Consider the following 25,701-nt stretch of genomic DNA (forward strand, 5'->3'; position numbering starts at 1 on the left):
AACATATCTGAGGGTCACAGACATGTAACGCGGCCCCGCTGGGATTCCTACATGTGCAAGTATCACATATCTGCAAAATCTCCAAGATGGATCAGAAATATATCACATAGTTCATAAAAAGGTTCACTGAGGGGACGGGAAAAAAGCTTCACATTGGATCTGATGTATCTCCAAATCAGTCCCTTACTATCGTGGTGGGAGTTGAATAAATGAGCTTTGAGATCAGCGTTGTGTCTCGGGTGAGTGATGGTCCTGATTTTTGTGAAGTGCATTATTGGTTGCTGGAAACTTGGACCAAACGCAGTCAAAATTGGAAACGCTGGAATGGTGAGTGAATGTCCAAAAGAGCCGTCCAGAACTGTGCTGATTTGTGTTCACAGACTGATGTGAAAATAATCTGTTGAACTGTAGTTACACTGCTCACAACACATTTCTTTCATTATACAAATACTCATTCCATTCAGGGATTCATCCTTAGAAGATTTGAATGAGATCAGTCCGCTCGAAAAGACACTTAATGTGATGAAATTGTTAGATGAACATAGTGACCTTTGAATATCAAGCTCTTTCAGTTTTATCTCCAAAATAAACATTTTAAATGTGAGTCTGATTCACCTCCAGCAGATATGCTAAAACCAGAGTTAATCCCAGTGTTAAGACTTAAAATCCAATCACCTGCTGTCAGTTTTACAGCAACACAGTCTAAATCTAAATAAACACATGGTGTAAATAGACGATGGTGTTGGTGCCAAATTAAATCAGTGTAAAAAAAAAAGAAAGAGGCTATTTGGAAATTTCCTTTCGGCCCGAAAAACATTGGCTCTTAAAATACTTGTGTACGCTGTGTGCACATACTTTCTCCATGACCGTGCTGTGTTGTCCACATCGTCAGGTGTGAAAACTAACCGACCTTAATTGGCCGCCGCCTGTGACAGGAGACCTCGAATAACCCTGTCAGACATTTTTAACAGATTCAATTAATGTCTGCTTGAATGAATCCAGGTAGAGACGTCTTTTGAAATCATAAAATCTCATATAAACATCCGTGTTTGAAATGAAGTCACCGTATTACACAATTGTCAGTTGCTGTGTTTGTACCTGTGCCTCTAAGGCAGTCATAATACATCATGATTTCCATCTGCTAAAGTAGTAATTGACAATAACAGCATGATTGAACGGGTGTGTGACATGTGTAAAACTGCCCAGAGATGACTTATCCATGCTTTGTCCTCTTACTAATCCCATCCAGTCAGTGTCGGGCGGTTTTTTTTTTGTCAGAGCAACTTGAATATAGTCCAATAATTTTTCATTTTGTGAGCAGGATCTGTGCCAGAAGGTGATGTTATGATTAACAGGTGCTCAGATCTTACGCAATGGACTTGGCTGCTTAGTTTGCTTTTGGCAATAAAGGAAACACACTGAAAGGAATCATTTCAGCACAAGAACAATTACACGCACAGGGAGAATTAATGAATTAGCTTTTTTTTTTGTTCAAGAGTCTCAATGACTTTTCATGGCCAGTATGTAAACGTTTAGATATGGATGTTTAACATGTGTGCACAGCGAGTAGCCTTTCTAGAGGATCAGCGGACACACAACCACACTCGTACAGCCAGAGAAACCTTTGTGTAGCACGTTTACACATGCTAATTAGTATTATGTATTATATTACAAACACCGAGCCCAGACAAACAGATTTTCAGTTGAAAACAATCATGCGATGATGCAACAAGATAGATTTCATAGAAATTTGCTCAGTAGATGTTGAGACATTTCACCTAAAACCACAAACGTCACTAGAGGGACATTCAGAACCATTCTTTGCGCACCATTGATATCTGTACAAATAATATCATAGCATCATTTCCACATGGCTCAAGATTAGCAATATTAATAAAAACCGCTTTCTTATTCATTCATAATTCCCCACCGCCACCCCGTGCTTTCCTGGGGTCCTTCCATTACCTTGTGCTCTCATTAAGCAGCGAGGACAATGTCCGAAGCCAAAAGCAAAGCTGTTACTGGAAACAGTTGGCAGTTTGGACAAGTCTAGCCGGGACCACCAACTAGCTACCAGGTCAAAAGGCTCTTTCATACAGAGAGTTTTTATGCAGTGAACTCTAAGCCAGTCAGCCAGCCACTCACTAACTCATAAACCCCATAAAGTCCGTCTATAATGGCCATCGAGTAATTTTTATCACACGTCTGAACCCTGTAGAAAGCGATTAAGCTTATTATTTTGGAGCTTTATGATTGTGGATCTTTTCTATGAGTATTGGGACTCACAATCTAAACCAGCAGCACACCTCCGCCACACACAAACACACATAAAAAATCTTTCCCCAGATATTTCCCAAACTTTGTCAATATAACATAAAGTACCTACATATTTTAAGAGTGAAAACTTACTGTCTCTACAAAAAAAAGAGCTTTTCAGTGATGACTTCACTTCTCATGTGAGCTGAAAGTAATGCAGAGGGAGGGGCCGTTAAACTCAAGAGGGTGAAAGGTGAGGAAACAGGTGTGCTACAAAAACTATACCTCTTCACTCTTTTCTCACTTACACACACACACACACATGCGCAAACAGCAGCCCGTGTGGACAGTCGGCATGCGAGCGGTAAATGCACAGACACGCACAGAACATATGCATGTATGTACACACCCACCGCTGCACAGGCACACACAAATCACAGAGTAAATTCCTCCAGGCTGACATCACGTTGCTGTCAGCATGATGGAGGAGAAGAGAAACCCAGATCAAAGGAGAACAGAAAGGGAAGAGAGGGGAGGGAGCCGTGGAGGAGCAGCAGTGTGTTCTGTGGAGGATCTGCAGCTCAGTGTGCACCACCGAATCATCACCTACTGGAGGTTGAAGTCTGGACTCTCAAGGATGAATTAACAAACAGCTCTGTGGTGGCTTGAGCAGATTCTGCAACATTTCTCAACCTTTTCAAAAAGCCCAGTGGATAAACTCAGACGTGCACAGTGTTGCTAAACACAGCTTTTTTTCTTGGTGTCTGAACAACTTGTAGAGACAGAACAATTTTTACACCTTTAAACCAGCTTTATAGGAAAATTACTTTAAGTATTGCATTTGTGTTGTTTCTTTTATATGTTTAACTACCAGCTGCTTGTTCTTCTCATCTAACACTCAGAAAGAAAGCAAATCCTCTTAAAATATCAAACTACACTGCAAAAACCCAAATATCTCACCAAGAATATTTGTCTTATTTCTAGTCAAAATGTCATTTCTAGTCAAAACAAATCTCATTATACTTAAAATAAGACTCATCTCATTAAAAAGTTGCTTGTTTTAAGACACTTTTTTACTTCTTTCAAGCAGATTTTCACTTGAAATAAGTAGAAACATCTGATTGTGGAGCAAGTTTTTCTTTCTTATTACAAGCACAAAAAACGTGCTTTCACTTCAAGTGAAAATTAGTTTGAAACAATTAAAAATGATCTAAAAACAAATACATTTTTAGGTGATGAGTCTCATTTTAAGCGGAAAGAGATGAGTTTTGACTAGAAATGAGATATTTTGACAAGAAAGAAGACATATTCTTGGAAAGATTTTGAGTTTTTGCAGTGTATAAAGCTGGCACTTCATGAAGTGAGTTAGCATGAAATCTCTTGAGGTAAACAACCAATTTTTTTTTTTTAGCAAAGATACCAGAAATGTTATGCCATCATCATATAATTTTGTGAATTATTCTGCAGCTCCGTAACCCACACAGTCAGTGGCCCATGAAAAATTGATCATGTGTCGGGGGGTAGCAGATTTCCTTAGAGACGAGGGTATGACAAATCAGCTTTTAAAATGCTTATTTCCATCTCAGCGTGTATCACCTCCAAGCAACAGTGTAGAGTCACGGATCATTATCGGAGGTGACTGTGAACAGTGGTAGCTGCTGAGGCTGTGGTCAAGTAAAATCAGATCAGATGGGTCTTGTTTTTCTCATGTGGTCAAGTGTGATGGATGTGAGGTCACAGCCAGGTACAGGGCTGTGTAATCAAATATCTGTTTTCACTGTTGGACTCTTTGTTGGGGCAGTAAGCAGTTTATATCTAAGCTGATTTAGCAGGCATTCTTAGCTAATGTGCCGTCTGCTCTCTGTTATTTATTTGTACTGTCCTTTGCAGCAAATGTGCCACACATGCTTTCATATTGCATTAGCTATTCACCAAATCCATTATTCATCCTTCGTTGTTTACACATTCCTGCTGAATAATGTCACGAGATCTACATTTCATCCACGCACATCCACAATTATGCGTGTTAAGCGTAAAGGTCGTGCACCGAGAAGAGGAGAAAAAACAAAACAAACAGAATGTCAGAAGTGAAAGCGACATGAGATTGAATGTCAGTGATGATTAAACTACAAACTTACAGAACCAGAGGAGGTCAGAAAGTCCTGAGATCTAAAATCACCACTTTTCCTTTCGGCTCAGTGGGAGGTTGGGGTTTATCTGGCAGAGCAGAGTGAAAACATCTTGAAATAAGCTTGATAAGAATATATAAGAGTTTGTGTGCTGGGTTTTCTAGGAATGGTTACAGTTCCATACTGCTGAGTTTACTATGCTGTAGCTTTCAAACCCCATTAATGAAACAATAGCTGGATGTTTCAATCATATGCAGGCAGTGTTTTCAGTAATAGCATTAAGTGGCAGTAAACACAAGGACACTTTTGAAAAGGAATGTTTTTTTCCACAGTAAAATACTATAAACATAGTTGTAGTGTTTCTGCTTGTATTGTTGCTCTTTAAGTGTTATTATCCAGTGTTAAATGCATCAGGAGAGCTAACAGCACCAAAAAAAAAAAAAAAAAATACTGTCAGAGAGCAGCATGCTGTGCCGAAGGGGTTTCCGCCATTGAGCCAAAAAAAACGAGCTAAGTGTTTACTAACAGTGCGGGTGTTGCCGCAGCAACAGGTAGCGATCAGCATTCGGGCCTCAAGGTCGAACGAGGTGCCATAAAACTGTCGGAGATGTTTCCTGCAAGCGTTAGCGCTGCTGGACTGTAAAGCAACAAGAGAAGTGGTTTGGGAATTCCTCAGCACTGAAGTCGTCCTCCGCTCGAGTCTTTTCCTAAAAAAAAACGGTCGAGGAGAGGAGGAAGTCCTGGGAGACCAGCAGGCAGACAAACAGAGATGTTTCAGCTCAGTACAGTATAGGCAAGCTGTTATTTAAAGCTGTAGGATGTTTGACAGTGAGTGGCTGCTGCAGGGCCTATAGCTGTTAAAATGCCTGTCTGGTGAAAAAAGAACACTGCCGCACATTTTTCACATCAAGGCCTCCTCTATGTGAGATGATGCAATCCCAGGAAATCTTTGGACCGGCCAGAAACTGTTACAGTGTCAGCGTTGCACATTTCCCCTACAAGCCTGTCTTCACAGATAGGGATCGTATTCAGTAACACTGTAGTTCCACTTCCAAATCTGATTAGATGGAATAAGCTCATCACTCAGGGAGGGACGATCTTCCAGTGGTAATAAATCTCACTAGTGTCGTCTGGAGGAAGACAAAAAAAAAACTCTGGATTCACAGGTGCACTGAAATACTGTACTGAGCCTTTCAGGGGGATATCTGTTCATTAATGCTCACTCGCCAGTCGCCATCATTTGTTGCAGGATAATAAAAGTTAACTGCTACAGGAACAGCATGACCACTGGAGGAGCTTGTGTTCATCACCAGGGGGCGCCACACTGCCATAAAAACTGAAATCTTCAAAAGTCATGGGGGGTTTCTATTTGTAAATCTCAGTAAAGCAACAGAGATACAATACATGTGTAGTGGCAGCAATATAGGAAAGATAAATATTTACTCTATCCAATCTGATGCACTTTATTTCCTTGTTATTTTGAGCCATATAAATTAGACTGCTGTGTTTGGACTTGGCAGAGATTAACATCTTTACAGATTTGTGTGGGGCAGTGGAACAAACTTCCTGTCAGATGAGCCTCAGGATAAGATTTAAATTTAAAAAAATTAAAAAACACTGATACAGCCTGAGCCAAAACAAACTAATGAATCCCCTTATGATCCCTGAACTGATGCAGGTAACTGGATCTAAAGTCTTTAAGTGCAGTGGAGGTGAGGTGTCCTCTGGGACAAAGGGAGACAGAGCAGAGCGCGGACTGGGACTTTACATTTGAAGGAGTTTTCAGTCTGGGAGAAGGGCCAAGTCTGATGTTCAACCATGTAATGTGGCCAAGCATCCATGCACTTAGTCTTACTTTCTGCACTAGATGTGTAAATACACGCACACACATGCACACACACACACACACACTGGTTGTTTGTCTGCAGTGTTGCCATGAGAATGTCTTTCTCGTGATCTCATGGCTGGCTCCAAATTTTGCATTTTACAGTGTGTGTGTGTGTGTGTGTGTGTGTATGGGCATGTGTAATATCTTAAACTGAGTAGGTCCTTGCTGTGTATTAGATTTTTCTTCTTTTTTTTTTACTTCTACCTCGTTGCCAAGGTCTTCACATTTAAAGCTGGTCAAAGTGATGAAAACAAAAACAGACAGAAGTACAGAAGTTCAGCGACCTCTCAACCAGAACTGAGACCAGATGAGTTTTTAATGGCAGCAGTCACGCTGTTTTGATTCAAGCTACGGCGCAACAGAACATGACGCACATGAAGTCAACCTCTCTCTCTCTCTCTCTCTGACACTGTTGCTCTTTAGAGCCACAAAACCTGACTCTATGTTTAGCTCGGCCTCGATGCATGTTCTAAACACGCCCAATATATTTAATATCCTGTATTGGCTTTCATGCCTTGGCAGGTGCTCCATGCTCAGTGTCATCAGACTGTAACCTTGTCTGTTTTGGAGCAGGTGATTATGAGAATGAGAAGCCTGAGGACTGATGGGGTTTGAGTTGGCCGGTAGCTGCTGGGTGGTAATAATATCACCCCGCTGCATGTCGCACTGTGCAAATCAAAAGCGAGGGGTCATCCGGTTCAGTGGCGGGCTGGCTGCCGGTCCAGACGGTGGCATGACTTGGCACGGCTCGGTACTATACTTTAGAGCTGCACTAATCAATACAGTGTTGTGTGGGATGTGGAAAGTCATCGGAGTTATCACCTGACTCAGAGGTTTACCACCTTTTAGCACCTTTCGGCTTATTGTTTGAGGCCTTTTGGTCTGGAAACAACCAATCACTGAGCTGATGTTCATTCAACTTCAACAGATCAGACCCATCACAACCATGTTTTCTAAACGGTGCGTGTTTGACATTGGAGAACAGACAGCTGTGTTTGCCGAAACACCGGCAGGTTGGTAAAAGTTTAATCAGATCTCACTGTGCCACATCACGCTTCATTGGTTATTGGTTAAAGGTCCATCCAACTGTGTGCAGAGGACACAGTGTCCTCAGCTCTTTTCAGATGCAAATGAACTGACACTTCAGACCCATTTGCAAATCAAAATATCTTGTAATGTAGCTACATGGTCAGATAAACAAACTGCCTGCAAGACAGCATTGTAGATTTCATCTTTAATATTGCATCTGCTTCTTCTGATACTTCCACCACTAAGGCAACATCCAGTCTGTAATCAGATTACACGCTTAAGGCTGTGTATTGAGTGTAAGAATATATATATATTCTTTTTTTTTGCCTAAACCTGTGATTTGGCAGATGGGGACAAGAGGAGCAGAAAATAAATTGTGCACCTCCTACATTGGTAGGCTCTGTAATCAGATAAAGTGAAGCAACACATGAAAGAAATTATTCACATCAGCAGTGTGTCGGAGCTGCCAGCTGTGAGATTTGTTTCCCTGCAAAGCTGAATTGTTTGAGGATGCCAGTGGTTTGGTGCTCAGTGACAGAAAGTGCTTTAATTTACATTTGGACCACTTGCCGCATTTCAATTTCAACAGATCTTATCGCCTCAATTAACAGCCATCTTTCTGAGTTTTCCTCGGGTTAGGCAACATTTTAAAAGCATCCAGATCTCCTTCCTGATTTAAAAATCAGATCCTCTGTTCCTCCACCCCATCCGCCGCCTCCTGTGTGCCCAGCATGACAGAGCAGCCCCAGACGGATCCGGTGGTTGGAAGGTGCGAATAGCTGAAATGATCTGTCACCACAAGGGCCACCAGGGACGAAGACGAATCACCTACAAGCCCTAACATCCAGACACTGTGATCCCCTGCTTCATCCCAGACATGTCCATGTAGACACAGAAAAATGCACTCTCCATCAGCAAAACCCTCAGGGTCAAGGTCAGCTGGCTTAGGAGGCTAATGCTGCTGGATTTACTAAGTCACCAAATGACGAGTAATTACTACAATCGGTGCAATTTGATATTGTAATGTTGCTGTATAATATTTAATTTAGTTATTTAGGTTTTGAATTTCAAAGCATGTATTTTGTCTGTTTTTAAAATGTTGACTATATTTGCTCATCACCATAAATCAATCAAGTGGAAATCAATCTTGCTCACAAATAGCTTAAAGACGACAATTACCAGATTTAAAATATTTGATTGATGGCTTATTATTCTAAAACACAGACACTCTGTCCCTTTTTATTTCAGTTTCAGATTGTTGCAGTTTGTTGCATCTGATATATGTGCCTTCATTTTGGTTTGTGATAATAACCTTGTTGGATCTTTAGCTGTGTTCAGCCAGCAGAGGGCAGCACCTTTTTAAATTTTGGAGCAGCCCTTCAGACTAGTATACCACTACTACTTGTATGATGTTGGGCATGTTTCTACCTTGGTGAAGTTCACTGCACTGCAGGTTGTGTCGTCAGATTGCTTGAAGGAACTGGGTGTTGTGTCGTTCAGTCATGTTCTGGTCAGTATTGAAAGTGAGGAATGGATTTTGAATCAGTTCCACCAGGAAAAAGTCACTTTATATGAATAATAATTGTAAATTTCATTAGGGTTATCTTTGTGGTTTTAAGTATTATGGACTCGAGATTTTGTATGTTAGACTGACAACTGACATCAGATGAGAGAGTCAAAAGTTCATCATCTGGTCAACAGGCTGTGGCTTTGTCTGTAGTAATTGCATCTATGGCTTTATGATCCTAGACGTCATGTGTTCATGTGTCTCTCAGCCTGGTTAGAGACAAGTGTATCTGCGTGTCTGCTCAGCTTTAATCTCCGACCTGGCTCTACGTGCAAAGTCATTCAGAAAGGCAGTGAGTAGCACATCTCTGTCATTCACTTCTGATTTTTTGGTAAAATCCAAACTAAATGATCTGTAAGGTCAAAGAGCATCTGGTTAAAAGGACAGGCAGACAGATGGAGGAGGGAAAAGTGAAGCTAAAAAGACATAAATAGGAGGAAGAGAAGCAGCAGGTACTCATTCATTCAGCAGTTTGCTGGCTGACGGTCTGTGCATCCATCTGTGTAGTGACAGAGGATTGACAGTAGAGGATTACTGGGTCATAGCATCCGTCAGCTGGTCCACATGCTGTCACTTTGCCCCCAGCACACACACACACACACACACACACACACACTATGCCTCTTACTCAAAGATTAGCTCTGTCAAACAGATTGCCTTTCAAATGTAAGTCAAGTCATCACTGAGATTTGTATTGTTTTAACAGAATATTTAGTTTTTTGGGGCTGTTGGCCAAAAAACCCCAAAGATAAACGATAGAAACTGATTGATTAAACAACTTGCTGCAACAATATGCTGCATTTTTCAATCAACCCAATAAAAATAGCTCTGTATTCATGATAATTTGTGCCTTAGTTTGAATTTAGATGGTCACTCTCAGAGGCATGAATGCAAAATGATCAACTCACAAATGAAGAAGAAATATTTTTAATACTGTATCCCTCATTATCTCCCCAGCTAATGATGTGCATGCCCTGCTTTTTCTCCTGTAATCCAAACTGTCCAGCAGCCGACAAACCGCTCGCTAAAATTAGAGGTCATCCAATCCCCCTCACTGTGGAAGAGAGGAGAAGGCAGAAAAGTGCTGCTGAGGAAGTGCACCACCACCGCTGTCCGCTGCGTTTACCCCTCAGCCGGGGCCAGGGTTTCATTTATCAGGCGTTCAAGGTACTTTCCACCATCAGCCTAAATCACAGAGCAGTGAGGGCTTGTAATTGAGATGCTGCGTATTTGTCTAGTGCTCCCAAATGAAGTAGTTAAATTAAACTAAAGGAGGGATTTTCTAGGCTGTCACATTAACGGCTGCTCTGTGAGCGCGGTACTCAGAGGAGGCCTGAGTCAGCAACAGTGACGGAGTCTGTTCACCTGCAGACACCAACACTGGAACTGTTCCAGACTTGTGTTGCTTCCCTCCATCCTTTTGGCTTGGTGCCGCAGCAGCCTCTTCAATTAAGTGTCCAGTGAGTCACACCTAGGGCTATTTACAAGTCAGATGTCTCAGCTCTAATTAGAGCATTGATTTTATGACAGCGTGCTACTCGGCCCCATTGTCTCCAGGACAACATGAATCAGCGAATCAACTAAGTGGAGTTGGTCTGATTTACAAACAAACAGCAGATAGATGGGGCGTCTCATCTTGTTATATAGCAGCATATGAATTCCCATAGAGGAGATTTCAATATTACCTGCTCACTTATAATTATAGCTCCAGTTTCCTGCTTTTGATAGAATGATAGGTCGAGTCCTCTCAAACTCATCAATGTCATTTTACAGGTGATTTTAGTTGGGCTATTAGATGCTATTCAGGAAGAGACATTTAAAGTGATTGAAACTGAAATAAATTATTCATTCATCACTTTCACTTGGCTCAAATGCATCGACTTTTGTAAGGGCAAATTCTTCATTACATTCTGGTTTATGACTGCGGCCCAGTAATAGAAAGACTTCCTGTATGTTTCAGTGAGCCGCTGTACAACATTGATTATAGTCGCTATAAGAGCTGCACATCTTTAAATGATAAATGAAGCTGATCACTTTTGATCAAACACTTTTGGAGACGAGGAACTGCAGTCCAGTCAAAACAGACTTAAACTCAGAGGAAAAGGACGATTAACTATTAACAAAGCTCTGGCCTGGTGCATCACTCCAAGTCCCAAGAGACAGAGTTTGTCCTAAAGTAACCCCAACGTGTGAAAGTAGAGGGTAACAATGCAGTTCTCTGGCTCTTTCTCCAGCTTTCTAAATATTCAGCTGCTTGTCCTGCTTCCATGCAGTGAACTAGCTTCTCTCACTGAGCTGAGTCATGTTTTCTTTCTTCAGAACATCAGTGTGCTCCAGTTGTACAGGCAGCGCTGCGACTCTGTTCTCTGGCTGACTGTCGGTGCATTGTTTGCACCAAGCTACAGCATGAGTCACTGCTGCAGAGCGTGCGTCAACGTCTGTCAAGTTGGCTCCTTCAGAATTAATACAATTTTGACAATAGTGTTTTCACAGAAGGAAAGAGTTGACTTTGTCTTTGTGCAGAGATTACATAACGTGTAAGGTCTCAGCAACCGTCTGATTTAAAAGGAAAACAGCCAAAGTGAGGTTGGTTTGAAATGAAGTGGTGCTCTGCGCTCCTTGTGAGTCATCTTGGCGGATGGGTGTAATGTACCCCGACACTATGGGATGTCAAGCTGAGGGCCTCAGCCCGTCCTGCCAAACACACTGTACAGATCACGGCCATTTAGGACAAATCTGAGAGTTGTCGTCCAGGTTAAAGTGAGTAAAATGAACCGTCAGTGACATTTCTCAGCACTCTGCCACTCCTGTCCTGTCGTCCGCTCTGTTCCTGCTCACTCTCAACATGCCTCACTTCTTCTAAAGAAGAGGGAGCAGGGAAAATGTTAGTGGGTCATCAGAAAATAGCCCGATAATTGACACTGTCATTTAGCAAACGCAAGAGTACCAGAGCCATGTTAAGCCCTCTGAACTCATCTGGGTCCATTTCTATAGCAACAGCAAACAGAGAGGAGAAACAATGGAGGCTTTAGCTCAAAGAGAAGTGTTTGCAGCGGGATTCCTTGGTGTGTGTGCGTGTGTGTGTTTTTTTTTTCTTGCGGTGCATTTTTAGCACAGGGCTGCCACCTGTGTCGCTTTATCCAATCATGTTACATATGCAGAGAATTTCACAGCCAAAGCCAGGCCCCCGGTGGGAATACAATGCAGAAATAGTGGTGGGATGTGAGCCGGTTCACATTGAGGTTGGCACCATATGGAGCTATGTACAGATTTTGTTTATGTAACGTATGGCTACAAAGCTAGCTGAGCTAAGCTAAGCTGTTACCCTTGAAGAACAGGCTTCTCTTGCATGGGTTCAAATTTCGCCATTAATATCTAGTGTAAGAAGGTAATACTACCATGCAACCTGTTGATACTCATACTGAAACATTCCCATGTTAGATGACTTTACTCCTCATCCCAGATTTTAGCAGGAGCTCCACAGAATGACATGATAATCTCTCTGGGAGGACGTCATCATCCACATGACAGTTTTTGCTCCATCATGGAAAGCCCTGGCCTCTGTCAGACCACTCACAGTGGAAACTGAGTTCAGCGCGACCACGTTGTATATTTAACATAGGACATAGGCAGGCACTAAAATAAAGTAAAGGTGATGACGCATGCGGACAATTTGGAGCAATGTCGATGACCAACTGTAATAGCATCAGGAAGTGAAAAGACAGTCAGGGCTAAAAGTCTCTTCTGGTTATAAATGTTCCTGATAACCAGTTGTTTCTTTAGAATTCGAGTTTCAACCGGCCACTAATGAGTCATAATGTTGTTTTTATCAGTGCAGTATGGACTGTTTATCCTCTGAGTGAGGGTCAGGGTCTGTGAATGACACATGAAGTCACACACACAGTCCATTTCTTATTCTGTGTATTGTTGAATCAATTTCTTACTTCTCTCTTCTTCTTTTTTTTCCAAGAAACTCATTGATCCTCTAAATGTTTCTGTTCACACTCAAACTGACTGATATTCAGATCATATTTGTTTGACCATTACTTTACCCTGTCATTACAGCCCGGGGCATCGCTGCCATGCCGCAGGTCTGCACCACCGTCTTTCTAGTTTGTGATGCAGAGTGGTCCCTTGAGACTCACAAACCCCTTTATTTGTTCTGCGCTGATACTCCCTCCCGCTGGCTCTGCCTTTTTTGTTTCTCCTGTCGCAGTGTGTATGTGGAGTAAACCCAGAGCCTCATTTCAAACGTTTAAAAAATTGATGCGAGAAGAAGAACAGATTCTCCAGATTTACAAAAGCATCTCTGAGATTGGACACAAATTTAATCTAAGTTGTCCGAGAGGGCGATTCATTACATCTAACTGAATATGAAAAATGATAAAAGTGAACTTCAAAGCCACTGCAGTTTTGCAGTTTTGCACCTTTTGCGTTTTCACACATAAAACGGGACCTCCAGCTGTCATCGCCCTGCTGATGGTTTTAATGCAGCGCAGGCAGCCATCCATCACTAACGCCTCATGGTGTACTGATGCAGCACAAGCATTACTCACTTTTACACTTCCACAGAGATGAGCAGTGACTCTGTCTGCTGCAGCAAATCACACAGTAACCGCTCGGTCCAGCCCAGGCTTGAAGATGTGGATGTGAATTATTCATGCGCCTAAAGTCAAGTTGTTTCTCCAGATACACCTAGAGAACAGGCTCTGTTATGCAACATAACTCTTTCACATGATATGTTGATCCGTAACATGAGTTTTGACAACTATCCTTCAAAATAAAAGCACTATAAGCAGATCGTCCTAAAATAGGCTTTTCCCTTTTTATATCTGCTGTTCCTGTTTGTACGTCCTCACTGGCTCAAATGGGAGCAGCTTCTGCGAAAGCAGGGTCCAGCTGATCTTTCAGTGCCCACCCCCGGCCCCGACGTACAAACTGATCTCAGCTGATTTATTTTGACTTCGCTCGACAGCAGAAGGCTGTGAGAGATACAGAGAGACTCGTGTTGGACAACACTGGTGTATCTCTCTTGGTATATATAGTGCTTCTTTTCCCAGAGCCCGAGCGGCTGGTATTCTGTGAGGGAAACAGGATCCCCCCCACCCCCCCACCCATTTAAACTCAGTCACTAAGTCACTGTTCCTGCAGCCAAACACCATGTGCCCTCCCCCCATCCACGCTCGTCTTGTACTGGTCAACCCCTCAATGCTGCAAAACGAATTCTGCACTAAACTCAGTTGAGCGAGCAAAGGTTCTGTTCTGCTTGAAACAGTTTGTTCGACCGTGACTGCAGGCCAGAGTGTCACTGACACACGTCTCTCCTCTGAGGCTTTCACACAGTCCATGAAGCACAGGGACCTTCTAGGTGTTTGACCGCAGAGTAAAGTGTGAACTGCAATTCACCTCTTGGTTTCATGTCGTAATTGATAGTGTTTTTACAGTTACAGTGGATGGTAAATGTATTTGTCACAAAACTATGGAAGCTACCTGTACTGTAGATGTATATCATGTACAGTGTTTTGAATTCAGTCTGTTTGCATCAGGAAAATCACAGTCCCTGCTACATCTCCTTCACTTCTACATATTAATTATTCCAATCATAAAATACCATTTGCTCTGAATAATTTGATGATAGCTGCATGGAAATGAGATCAACCATTTTAAATGTACAAAATATTTAGAGTATTACTCAGCTCACATCAACAGCTGTTTCATCCACTCAGGAATTCTGATGACCGTGAACCGAGGTGCAGTACTTTATTGATTGCATGACTTTCTTTCTCGTGACGTCAGTGTTTGCGTGCTCATGCACAAGGACACTTCATCAGGCCTGTGGTAGTTGTCTTATGTGGTGTAAAGATACAGTTGGAGTATGGGAGCAAAAATGTGGGAAAGCTTATTTTTCTCCAACCTGGAAGCATCGAAATTCAGCCCGTTGTTCCAGTGAATTACTTTCTTGAAATCTAGTTAAAACCCTGGAGGATGAAAAAAGATTTCAGGTCAAACTGCAACTCGTCTTTGATCTGTTTTTAAGGGCTAATCAAGAGGAAATTTGCTTCAACAGCACCATGCTCTCCCCATTGATGGGGAATTTAACTCCCTTCAATTAAGCCTCGGAGCCGGGGCCGTCTAATCCCACCTACAGCTGGTGAAGCTCAAGGTGCGCCCTTCACGCACGTCTTGTTTAATGATCTCTGCCCTAGTGCCCTCAAACTGTCAATCAGGCTGACAGAAGGAGTTTGCAGAGTTGCTCTGCTGTAGAAAATATTATCAACACATCAACATTCACTTATAGAGGCTATTGATCAGGAATCAGCTGTTTATTGGTGGTTTCATTGCCTGTTATGGGATCATCCTGCAAGATCTCACAAAGAAATACGAAAAGAAATGGTTGAATATTGTTAAAGAGGAACTACTGTATGCAAGATTTTTTACCTTAATTAAACAGCTTCAGAGTAATTGTGATGCTTAAATAAATTACTTGTAACTTTCTCTGCCTTCCATGGAGCATCTCTTGGCCGTGAACCAACCTCGCAAGATCAGAGCCGGTGTCCCAGCTTTCATCTTGGCTGCAACACAATCGTGCCCTGTAACCCGTAATCTCTTGTTTATGATAGATAAGACTACACAATTATACACATTGTGACATCGTATATGATCCACCGCTCCATGGATAGCTTTCCTGCCGTCTTAGTTGAAAACAAATGCACATGGCCAGGAGGAGGGTTAGCAAAACAGTGGAAAAGCGACTGGACTTGCATAGTTCCCCTTTAATGTTAATGTGGCTGCACTTTAACCATAATACTACGAGCATTTCCATCATGTCTAACATCCGATTCAATGAGCAGCTCATCCAGTGAATCAGTCTCACTCCACGTCAACTTTCATGACCCCACAAACACCATTCACCCTCAACTTGCTGATTAGTCCGTCAGGTCGTCACCTCCTTGTTGTGTTACAGCAGATTACCAGCGCCAGAAGGCCACGGCTCTCCATCCCGCTCTCGTATGTACTTAAACGGATTAACCTGTTACTTCTAGTCTCGTGCCAAATCCCGAGCTGCATCTGGAGCGTGCCGGGGCGTCCTTCTGTCAGGACAAATATTTACTCACAGGAGGGAGGTTTGTGGTTTGTTTCAACACCTGTTGATTTGTTTTTAGTCTATTAAATGTAACGAAAAAAGAGCAGAAAAACAGCACAAAACCAAAGTATCTTCTTTTAAATCCAAAGAATAGCAGCACGACTCGATCAGTTGTTTATGTGGTCATTAAATGCAACTTAATCTTTGTTTATTCATAACCTGCAAGTAACAGCGAAGCATAATGCATGATGATGGTATCTGAGAGCCATGTTAATCCCTCCTTTTACTCCGCTGACCACCTCATACCAACACGTCATCGAACTTTAGATGCCAGCACAGGACATCCCGTCTGAGCCTGTGATAATAGCTGTGGCATTTTTTTTTTTTTTTAAACCAAAGCGGAGAATAGTAAGAAGGATAATAATGTGCGTGTGAGAGTTCAACTCAGCCCAAGTGAAAATGCTTTATTGGCCTGACATTTGACTGTTGTCTCTCTCTGCCACTCCTCTCAGTATGTTTCCAAACTGAGACATGAGTGCAGGCCTGGTAACCTGACCCGCTCCCGTCCCTCACCCGTCCCCCCCTGCACTTAGATATACTGTATGACTCTGTTGCAGGTTCTCATGGACACGCTGGCCTTTGGAAATTCCCTGGCTGCGACCAGTGCGACCCGTTGGGTAGCGCCAGTGTGCACTCGAGATGGAGCGCATGAATTATCACCGCAGCTTTGATGTGGTGGGCAGACTGACAACAGGGTGTTTTTCTCTCTCTTAAACAAAATGAATTGTAAAGAATAATTAAAGTAAAGACAGTTAGCTGCTAAATCATTTAGATAATTTAACGTGTGGCCTAATAAATTCAATCCAATTAGAGTAAATTAAGATCAGCAGACATCCCCTTACCCCTCCAGAGCCCCCGGTGGTCTCCCTCCTCTGCCCTCTAATCCCTATATCTGTCTAATTAGCTACAATCTTGCAGAAAAGCTGCCACAACACAGATTAGGTCCCACTCTCTACATGTTCACTCAACTTAGACACTTTGTGCATCCGTGTTTCCAGCTTCTCCAGCTCTATCTCTGCAGTATCATGAAAACTTTTTAATGAAATGCGTTAATAATTAATTGCATGTGCGGTATTTAAAACATGTGTGACACTGGGCTGAACAGCAGCAAATACATCCCATATGTCACTTTGCATTAGCTTAAGATGTCAGTATGACTTGATTCCACCAGGAATGTGTGACCCCCCCTCATATGCACACAGTCATACTGACATGCAACCTTTTTGCATTTGCATATTTATCTAAATGAAAGCAATGAATATCGGCTCTGTCAGGTTTTGAGCGCACACACACGCACACACACACACACACACACACTCCACTCCGATCAGAGCTCCGGTCTTACCTCTACAAGCGAAGCTTTAGCCCACTGTGCTGTTGTGCCTCTGCAGTGCCACTGGCTGTGCCTTCAGCCTGCCGGCTCAGATGAAGCCTTATCCTCAGTGTGAATTTGCACTCTGCTCTCCTTCCTTCCCGTCGGTTACTGTCCCTTTTTGTCTTTGTCTCCTCCGCCGCCGCGTCCTCGGCTGGCCGCTACAATCCAGGTGGTCTGATAGGTGGGAGAGGAGAACAAGAGGCAGAGGAGCGTCTCCTGACAGACTGAGGGAGCTGCTGCTGCTGTGTGTGTGTGATGATGATGATGATGATGATGATGTCTGTGGCTGGGGATTGCGAAGAGACGACGTGCGTGTTGTGTGTGTGTGTGTGTGTGTGTGTGTGTGAGAGAGAGAGAGAGCAGAGGGGGAGACACAGGACCTGCCATGCAGATATCAGCCCTGTTGCAGTTAAATTTAAACCACCCTCCCTTCTGACACCTTGAGCCACGGCTGCCCTCCCTCTCCAGCACACACACACACACACACACACACACACACGCTCTGACGGTACCATATGGCCCCTGACAGAAGACTGAGCCCCTGGGAGTCTGTGACTGTCCCTGAGAAGAGAAAGAGTAAGAGAGGGTGTCACATAACATGCTATATCTGAAAAACAAATGTGTGTTTTCCCACAAGAAGCGTCATGATCATGCTCTTTGACACTTTGATCATTCATCATGTGCAGCATTACTCTCCAAACCCTGTAGACGGACAGCGATGTGTGAAATCGGTGGTGTTCCCCTTTAACAAAGCCCCCTCAGGTGATTTTTTTTTTTTTTTCACCTTGGAGTGGGGTGAGGTTGCACCAAAAATAAATACCTGACACTTTAAGTGCCAGCCCCTCTGCTGGTGTAAAAAAAAGAAAAGAAAAGTGAGTTGCAGTCTGAGGCAGGAGGGTCACAGACAGTTGAGTCACAGCGGTCCCTGTGCAGACGTCAGAGCTGTAATAGAATCACGGCCATTGTTCGGCTTCAGACGGCACACAGAGCTGAATTAAACAGCTTTTAAATGAATTAGTTTTCCATTAAGCGGTCGCTTCTTTCTGAAGGAGAAAACTGGGAAAAGGTAACCAAGTAAGGATTGACCTGTGGAGATGTGTCAATGTGTGTGTCACAGATTGCGTAAAGCCTGAGTCCTCCAGCTGTCAGTGGTTCCTCTCTGACATGCTGCCATAAATTTCCCAGCCAACTCTTCTGTTCTTTCACCTTTATTTACCCAGGTGTGTGTGTGTGTGTACATGTGTATGTATGTGTGTGTGTGGTCTAAGAGCCAATGCTGAGTGCTTTACAATTACTCTTTTACACGCTATAAACTCCCCTCATAGCACGTTTCAGCTGATGTGTTAGGGAAGAGAAAATTACATTTGTACTGTTTTTCTTTTTTTTTTTCTTTTTTGTCTTGTTCTGCCTGGGATTTCCCAGCACATTGAAACAGTGAAGCCACCGAATTCTTCAGCAATAAGCTCATTTTTGACTTTCCATTTCAACCTCACAACACAGCAGCTCTGGTCAGGGCCATATGTACAGTGGACAAATGGTTGCATTAAAGGCCTGTTATAGATTACCTAACATCTTCACATCTCTTCTCTCTTCCTCCAAAACTCCATTATATTCACTTTATTCTTAAATATGACAAAGAGAAGCATTAAATCATCTCATTTGCGGAGCTGGAGCCGGCTAATGTTTTGTAATTGATTATGAGAAAAGTTGCTAATGAATCTTTTGTCAGTGATCTAATCTGCTAATCGATTGGTGGCAGCAGTCGTCTGCGGGTCTCAGCCTTTTTTACCATTGATTCAAACAGTCCGTAATCCCTCTGGATTACCCATGTCCCAACATCAGTTTACATTTAAGGCTTGTAAGTGAAATGTGCAGGGATTGCAGAACAGTAGATGGGGATGGGAGACGTTTCCCAGCTCTTAGTGGAGTAGAAGGAGGGAGGCAGGGTGGGGGTGAGTCGGGGGTTGTGATTCAGTGAGGAGAAAATGATGTGAGATACTTCTAAAAAAAAACACCAAGGTCTCAGCCGACAGTGGAATATGGGAAGTGACTCAGCTGTTCTGGCTGCAGCCTTTTGAAATTAGGCGCACACCTACACAAAAATGTAGCTTCACCGTTGAAAAAACATATTGGATGTGATCGTCATGAGCTCAAACAGATGTCTGACTCTGCACGTCTGAAACCGCAATTCAAAGACGACATTATATCAGCAAATTAAAGTCTGTAAAGAAACGGCAGCGAAGGCACGTGAGGGTTTGTCGAGCTGCTTTGTTGTCGCTCTGCAGTGATAATAGACGGCTCCATTGCAGCAACCAGTGATCATGAGCTCTCTGCAGTGCAAGTTAATTCTGGATTTAATGTACTGGTGCTGTTTTTTACACTTACACACCAAATTAAGAGAAGATTGTGGTGAAGATTAAAGTCAAGACGCCCTCAGAGAGCTCCTTAGGTGAAGCACTGCTGACTTTTATGGAGCTGTTAAGATGAGAAAAATCATGTCCGAACCCTGAATAACAAGGATTTGGTAAAAAGCTACTGATTATATATTATTGTGGCTCAGTGAATCAAGGCACTATGCTAATAGATGTATTCCACTGTGTTACTTAGGTTATGGTTTGACAACACGTGGTCTGACGCAGATTTAATTGAAATAATCTCCATGAATTTATATATTTATCATTGACATTAATGCATATCAATGAGATCTGTTTTGATCCTTTGCACGCGTTTGGCACCAGGCTCCTCCACTGGTGGGTGAGCTTTACAGCCTGGGTATGCTAAATGTTATGCTGATATATTTCATTTGGCAGCTCTGTCAAGCATTTTAAAAGCCATGTGAAGTAATGTAAGTAATGTGTGTAATGAACCTGGGTGCATGTGTGGTGAAATTTCATATGTAACACAGTCAAAAATACATTCAGTGCTGCTCAACCTCAAAAAGCAGGCGAACAACCCTGAGACTTTATGTGCAGGACTGAAGCACCTGGAGGGAACCAAAGCAATTTATGCAAAAATCTCTCTCTCACATATCAGCAGCAGTAGGTGGATAGAAACCAGACGGAGACCTGAGATTAGACCCGACCACTGAGGGCAGATTATTGGAAATTTGAGCACGCACACATGCAGACAACTCACCTTATTGTCAAGCCTGTGCATTTTATAGTGCCAGTCCCAGGCTGGGCCTGAGGCATGTCGTAATCTTACACTGGTCACTAATCACAAACATCACAAAATTAACCTCAGTGACAGCTCTGAGAGTGGCACGACAGAAAGTGCAGGCCTAGAAGTTTCCAACTAGCCGTCTCTCATCACTCGCAGACGGTTGAGAGTGTGTGTGTGTGTGTTTATGATTCGGACATGTATATTACATGTGTGCCCATGTGCATGTGCGCTGAGTATCCTGTTACTTAACTCTCTTTCTCTTCATCCATCATCATGTGGACTCAGTGACTTTGTTTACTGAGGTCTTTATATGATTTTAATGAAAGATGAAAAATAATAAAATACATAGAGTCATAGTTAGGAAGCTGTGTACTGTATCTCTTCTTCCACACCAAACTGCAGTGGATTACGTCATTTCTTTTGTTTTTTGGGGGTTAAAAAAAACCCTCTCCTCACGGTAATCGCTCCAGCCTCTTTTCCATTAGTCTGTGGGTAAGTCCAAGCACCTGTGCCTGTCCTGGCTTTCCTTTATCTTGCATCCACAGCCACCAGGGAGCTGTTTTATCAGTCCCTTTACGACCCGCCTGCTTGGCCTGTTCAATATGGTACATGTCGGAGCAGCTGTAAATGGCCTTTCAGGACACTTCTCTCTGCGCTGGAGAGCTTTTTCAGGTCACAGTGGCCAGTGTGGATTTGTTTTATGTCACTGCTTGTGATGGTCTGAAGGATGTGTGAGGGGATTTGGATCCAAACGGCAGTTTTGTAGAGCCAGGCTCCTGGAAATGATGTTTACGTGTTGGGAATTTATTTTATTTTCCCCAAAGAGGTTGTGATGGAACAAATAATCACTGCCTGGATTCATTGAATTTAATTAATGAATCCTACAGTCGATCCCACAAGAACATGAGTGATATTTCAGGTCACTTTTTACTTCTTTTATCGGGCTGTTGCTGTGAAGTTGTCAGTGTTTAATATTTCCTCCCACTGAAATAACAGATACACAGCAAACAGAGATCCATACACCGCAGAGGAATGGTCGGTATGAGGAAGATATGAAAAGTAATTCTGAATTTGATTTTTATTGAGGGATGATTTGTGAGCTTCAACGTAAAACCACGCAGATATTTTCCACTCGGCTTCGCCAAGACGGTGTCATAAAGCACCGATTTATCTTCCACACTCTCTGACCCTCTTCCTCCTTCCTCTCTGCCTCGGCATTATGGGAGCGGGCAGTTTAAAAACAGAGGTATTTACGACTCAGCACTCTCCTCCTGGAGTTCCTGGAGCTCCACAAAACATGTGGGACTGGCAGTGTGACACCAACGGTTTAAAGATAGCCAGGATTTTGGTTGGCTATCTGGCTATTTTGTATCAGGATCCATCTGTCTGTCTGTACACCTGCCTGTCTATCTGCCTGACATGTGCTGTTAAAGCAGGACTGAATATTGTATGAGAGATCTGGGACTTGCTGTCACTATCAGTGCTCTATGTCTGACTGTGATAATGTGGTTTCTTTTGCAGCGGAGGCACAAGGGTTTAGATCTTTGACTTTCCTAAAAAACTTGAACTAAAACAATATGAAATGTGTATGTGGCGTATCATATGTTGTGACATCTAAGACTGCAACATACCTACTAATTATAGCTGTCACTACTGACAAATAATGGTGGCTTAGTCCAGTTTAAAATCTAATAACTGCCTCTACTCTAGTAGGTATAAAATAAATGCAAAATGCAAATACTCATCAACTATAAATTGTAAATTGTCCTCTTCTAGATTCTTGTAAACAGATAGAAAATACATAAAGACTGCTAGTATTAAAACAGACAGAAGCATAATCTATTTTAGATTAATAATAATAATTCAATAATTCAAGTTTCAGCTGTTTAAGTGCAAAGTTTTAAAAGTTTCATAGCCTTACATAAAACAAGCTGCGTGTTACCTCAGGTTAAAACACTTCTTTCATCCTGTGCATCAAAACTAAAAGAATCTGTCGCCATCTACTGGTCAAACGGAGCGACAACCTGACTCTGAGCTACAGGTGCAGGCGATGAGGCAGCGATTGAAGCAGCTGCTCCACCTGTTAAAATGACAGGCAGTATGGAGGGGAAACATTTAAAACAAACAGAAGCAAAGCCCCACGGGAAGTGACAGCACCTTCAGCTCTCTGCTCTCTGGAAGCTCTGACATGTCGACCGGAGATGAAATGGTGTGCTGCAGCAGTCTGAGGAGGAACTACATCCCCTCTGGGCGACAGCTTCACAGGACGCCGCTGTCAGAGGTTAAGAAACACCTGGATTTCTCTAACGGAGAATCAGATGAGCGTCTGGAGAAGCCAAAAGTGGAAACCATGGAGGTACAGTACATGCAAACAATGTCTTTTATCTCACTGTCACTGTCCTCATCCATCTGGAGGGAATCAAACCTGTTGTCCTCTTACTCAGGGAGAGGCAGGAACCAGACAAGTCCCGAGTGGGACGTGTGATGACGGCACTCTTGACACAACAGCAGGTATTCAGATGTTGTGGTGTAAAATATAGTAAAATAAATAATAAAAACAGTTTTTATCCATCTACTGTTTTTGGTTTTGGCTCTGTGACAGTGAGGGTTTATTCTACATGCAATGTTTGTTTCTCTTTGTTTGTTCAGAAAATGTTTTTGGGCCTGAAGTGTGCATCGACTCCATGCTGAAGGGGATGAAGGGATACGAGCTGACACAGACTGATTTGGCGTTTATTAAAAAGATGAAAGAGGAGGAGCTGCTTAAAAAACAGCAGGTAATTCTGCTCGATTACAGTCATGTTTTTCCCCTTGTTTCTTGATCCTTTTTTTTTTAACTACGATTGCATTCGCTAATGAAATGTGGATATTTTGACTGTTATTTTGACAGCAAGAACTGGACGAGGTGCAGAGGTTATTGGAGCAGGAAGAGTTTGCCTTGAAGCAGGCGTGTGCTTTCAGGGAGATGGCACGGGCTCAAATGAACAAGGTGAGCCTCGGAGGAAGTTCTTTTTATCTTGTGATATCCCCATGTTCAAAACGCCAGCTATTCAGTAAGAAATCGAGGATATTTTCAGCTGGAAAAACGTAAGGTACAGTACAGTACTACGGCACATCTGACCTCTTTAACCACCATAATAACTTTCTCAAAATGTTCAAGTCTTTGTCTGTTACAGGCATTTTTACAAGCATTTTATATTGCCTCTATAATGGCATTATTTTCCCCTGGAAGGTCAACAAAGTTATAAATGTGGAGCTGAAGATGATGGATTCTTTGAGATCATTCCTCTGGCATTTATGGTCTCCTAGATAATGGTCAGTGGAAATTCACAAAAAGCCAGAGAGCTGATAACGTCCAACAGAGGTTAAGATGCAGATTGCATCCCACAACTTCAAACACAAGCCCACAGGCTCCTAAAAATGTACTGTAGCGCATACCAGTGCAGGTTCCTTACGCATGCTGCATAGTTGTCAAGAAAACAAGAATCCATCCTGCCGATCCTGATCTCTCTCTTGTGTCAGCTTCCCTCCTGTGAGGAGCTGGTGGAGTGGGCACACGTGGTCCTCAAAACATCACCGGAGTCGACGGACCTCACTGCCAAGTCTCTCCTTGCCATGGTGACGCAAGAAAAAGTCCAGAGCGCCATGGCTAAGAAGAGGATTGTAATCAGTCGGATGCAGAAGACGCTGGCAAACAGGTTAGGAATAGTTTCCATACATACAGTATAGCTATGGGACACAGTTTTTCTGTGTAAATCAGTGTTAAAGTAACATCTGTGAATAGGGAGAAGAAGGCAGCCAAGCAGAAACAGCAGCTTGAAAAAGAAATGGCTGCCGAACAGGTAATGAGCCTCTAATATTCTTCAGAATTCCTTTTTCTATCAATTATTTTTGAGCTTTTAATTTCCTTTCAGCTGCAGATACAGGCGTTAATGACCGAGCTATCTGACCTGAGATCTGAACCGGCACAGAAGCAGGTAAAATGCCATTTAATCATTTGATCTGAGCTGTACACACTGTTATTTTACAAACATTGTCTTGAGTGGGGAAAAACAAGTTGCACTCAGTGTTTCTGAAGAAGCAAAATGTTTTGACAGGAAGCCTGTGAAGCTTCTGAGATACAGATCAAGACCAAAGAAGAGAAACAGCAAGGGAAGAAGAGAAAAGGGAAACCTGCAGAGAAGTCCCAAGATGCAACAAACCTGAAGGCGGCTCCAGCTTTGGGAGAAGAGCAGGAACAAAACATCGGCCCGAGGAGATCCAAGAGGATAGCAAACAGGAAATGACATCTCAAAGGTTGGACTGACACATCACTGAGAAAACCTTTGACACCTTAATGACACTGGCTGGTTGATCTTTTGCTTTGCATCTCAAATCAGGTTGAATTTTTATATCATAATTTTGTACATTTTCTTGTCTAATTGTAGTAATGTGTATATTTAAATAAAGAAGACCAAACAGGTCTGTGTTCTCTGCTTTGCACCACAATGGAAAAGTGACTATTAAGAATGAGGTCACTGCAGTCACAGAGAATTAAGCTTAAGCCATGTTACAAAAAAAAAACAAAAAAAACCTCTGTCCCAGTCTGTGAAGAGAGGTCAAAGGTCAGTCAGCTACAAAGCAGCAGCATGAGAACAAACCTCAGACCAGTGAAAACTTCTCAGCCCAGGAGCCTGGAGCCCAAAACCCTCATGACAAACTAAATTACAAGTGATGAGTTTAATTGTGGTTCAAAGGGATTCAGTTCCACTTCTAAAAATTGTATTTTTAGGAGCTCACATGTGTCCGTAGATGAACAGTCCAAATCTAATCATAGATCAGCATGTGGTAATGTAGAGAATACTTGTGATTGTGTGAGTTTATGAGACGTTTCCGAAGCTAAAACCCAACATCCCAGCGAGCCAGGGGACGTTTATCACACCTCATCTCTCTCGTTCACTGTCACAGTTGGAAATGAGTCACGAGTGCAGTAATTTCCCTCTAGTAATTCTTGGACGGCCGAGCAGCAGTTTGGGTGTAACGTTGTTAATCTTACGTTAACTCCCAATCAATCGGCCCGAGGGGGGAGGAAACAAAACAAGCCGCATTCACTGTCCAAGTCTGTAGTGGGAAAAAGCTGCGCTGACAGAAGGAATGTCTCGAGCCACCTTC

General features: G+C 42.7%; 3 protein-coding genes across 3 annotated transcripts in view; 2 read left to right on the forward strand and 1 right to left on the reverse strand.

The window, feature by feature from the left end:
• filip1l (filamin A interacting protein 1-like) overlaps window positions 1-17,790 on the reverse strand; it is a 58,517-nt gene extending 40,727 nt beyond the window's left edge. Inside the window, exon 1 of the mRNA XM_085800883.1 lies at window positions 17,359-17,790. The gene's annotated coding sequence lies outside the window, so the exon portion shown is untranslated. The remainder of the gene's footprint in view (window positions 1-17,358) is intronic.
• ect2l (epithelial cell transforming 2 like) overlaps window positions 1-25,701 on the forward strand; it is an 89,381-nt gene that overhangs the window by 48,877 nt on the left and 14,803 nt on the right. The window lies entirely within an intron of this gene.
• On the forward strand, window positions 22,739-24,882 carry LOC146990860 (uncharacterized). Its single transcript, XM_085793806.1, has 8 exons — window positions 22,739-22,906; window positions 22,995-23,061; window positions 23,200-23,327; window positions 23,441-23,539; window positions 24,073-24,248; window positions 24,335-24,392; window positions 24,465-24,527; window positions 24,648-24,882. The coding sequence occupies exons 1-8, from the start codon at window positions 22,739-22,741 to the stop codon at window positions 24,834-24,836; spliced, it is 948 nt and encodes a 315-aa protein (XP_085649932.1). The 3' UTR covers window positions 24,837-24,882.

The sequence above is a fragment of the Trachurus japonicus genome, chromosome 2 (genome assembly GCF_045865225.1).
Source record: "Trachurus japonicus isolate A0001 chromosome 2, Traja_1.0".
NCBI lineage: Eukaryota > Metazoa > Chordata > Actinopteri > Carangiformes > Carangidae > Trachurus > Trachurus japonicus.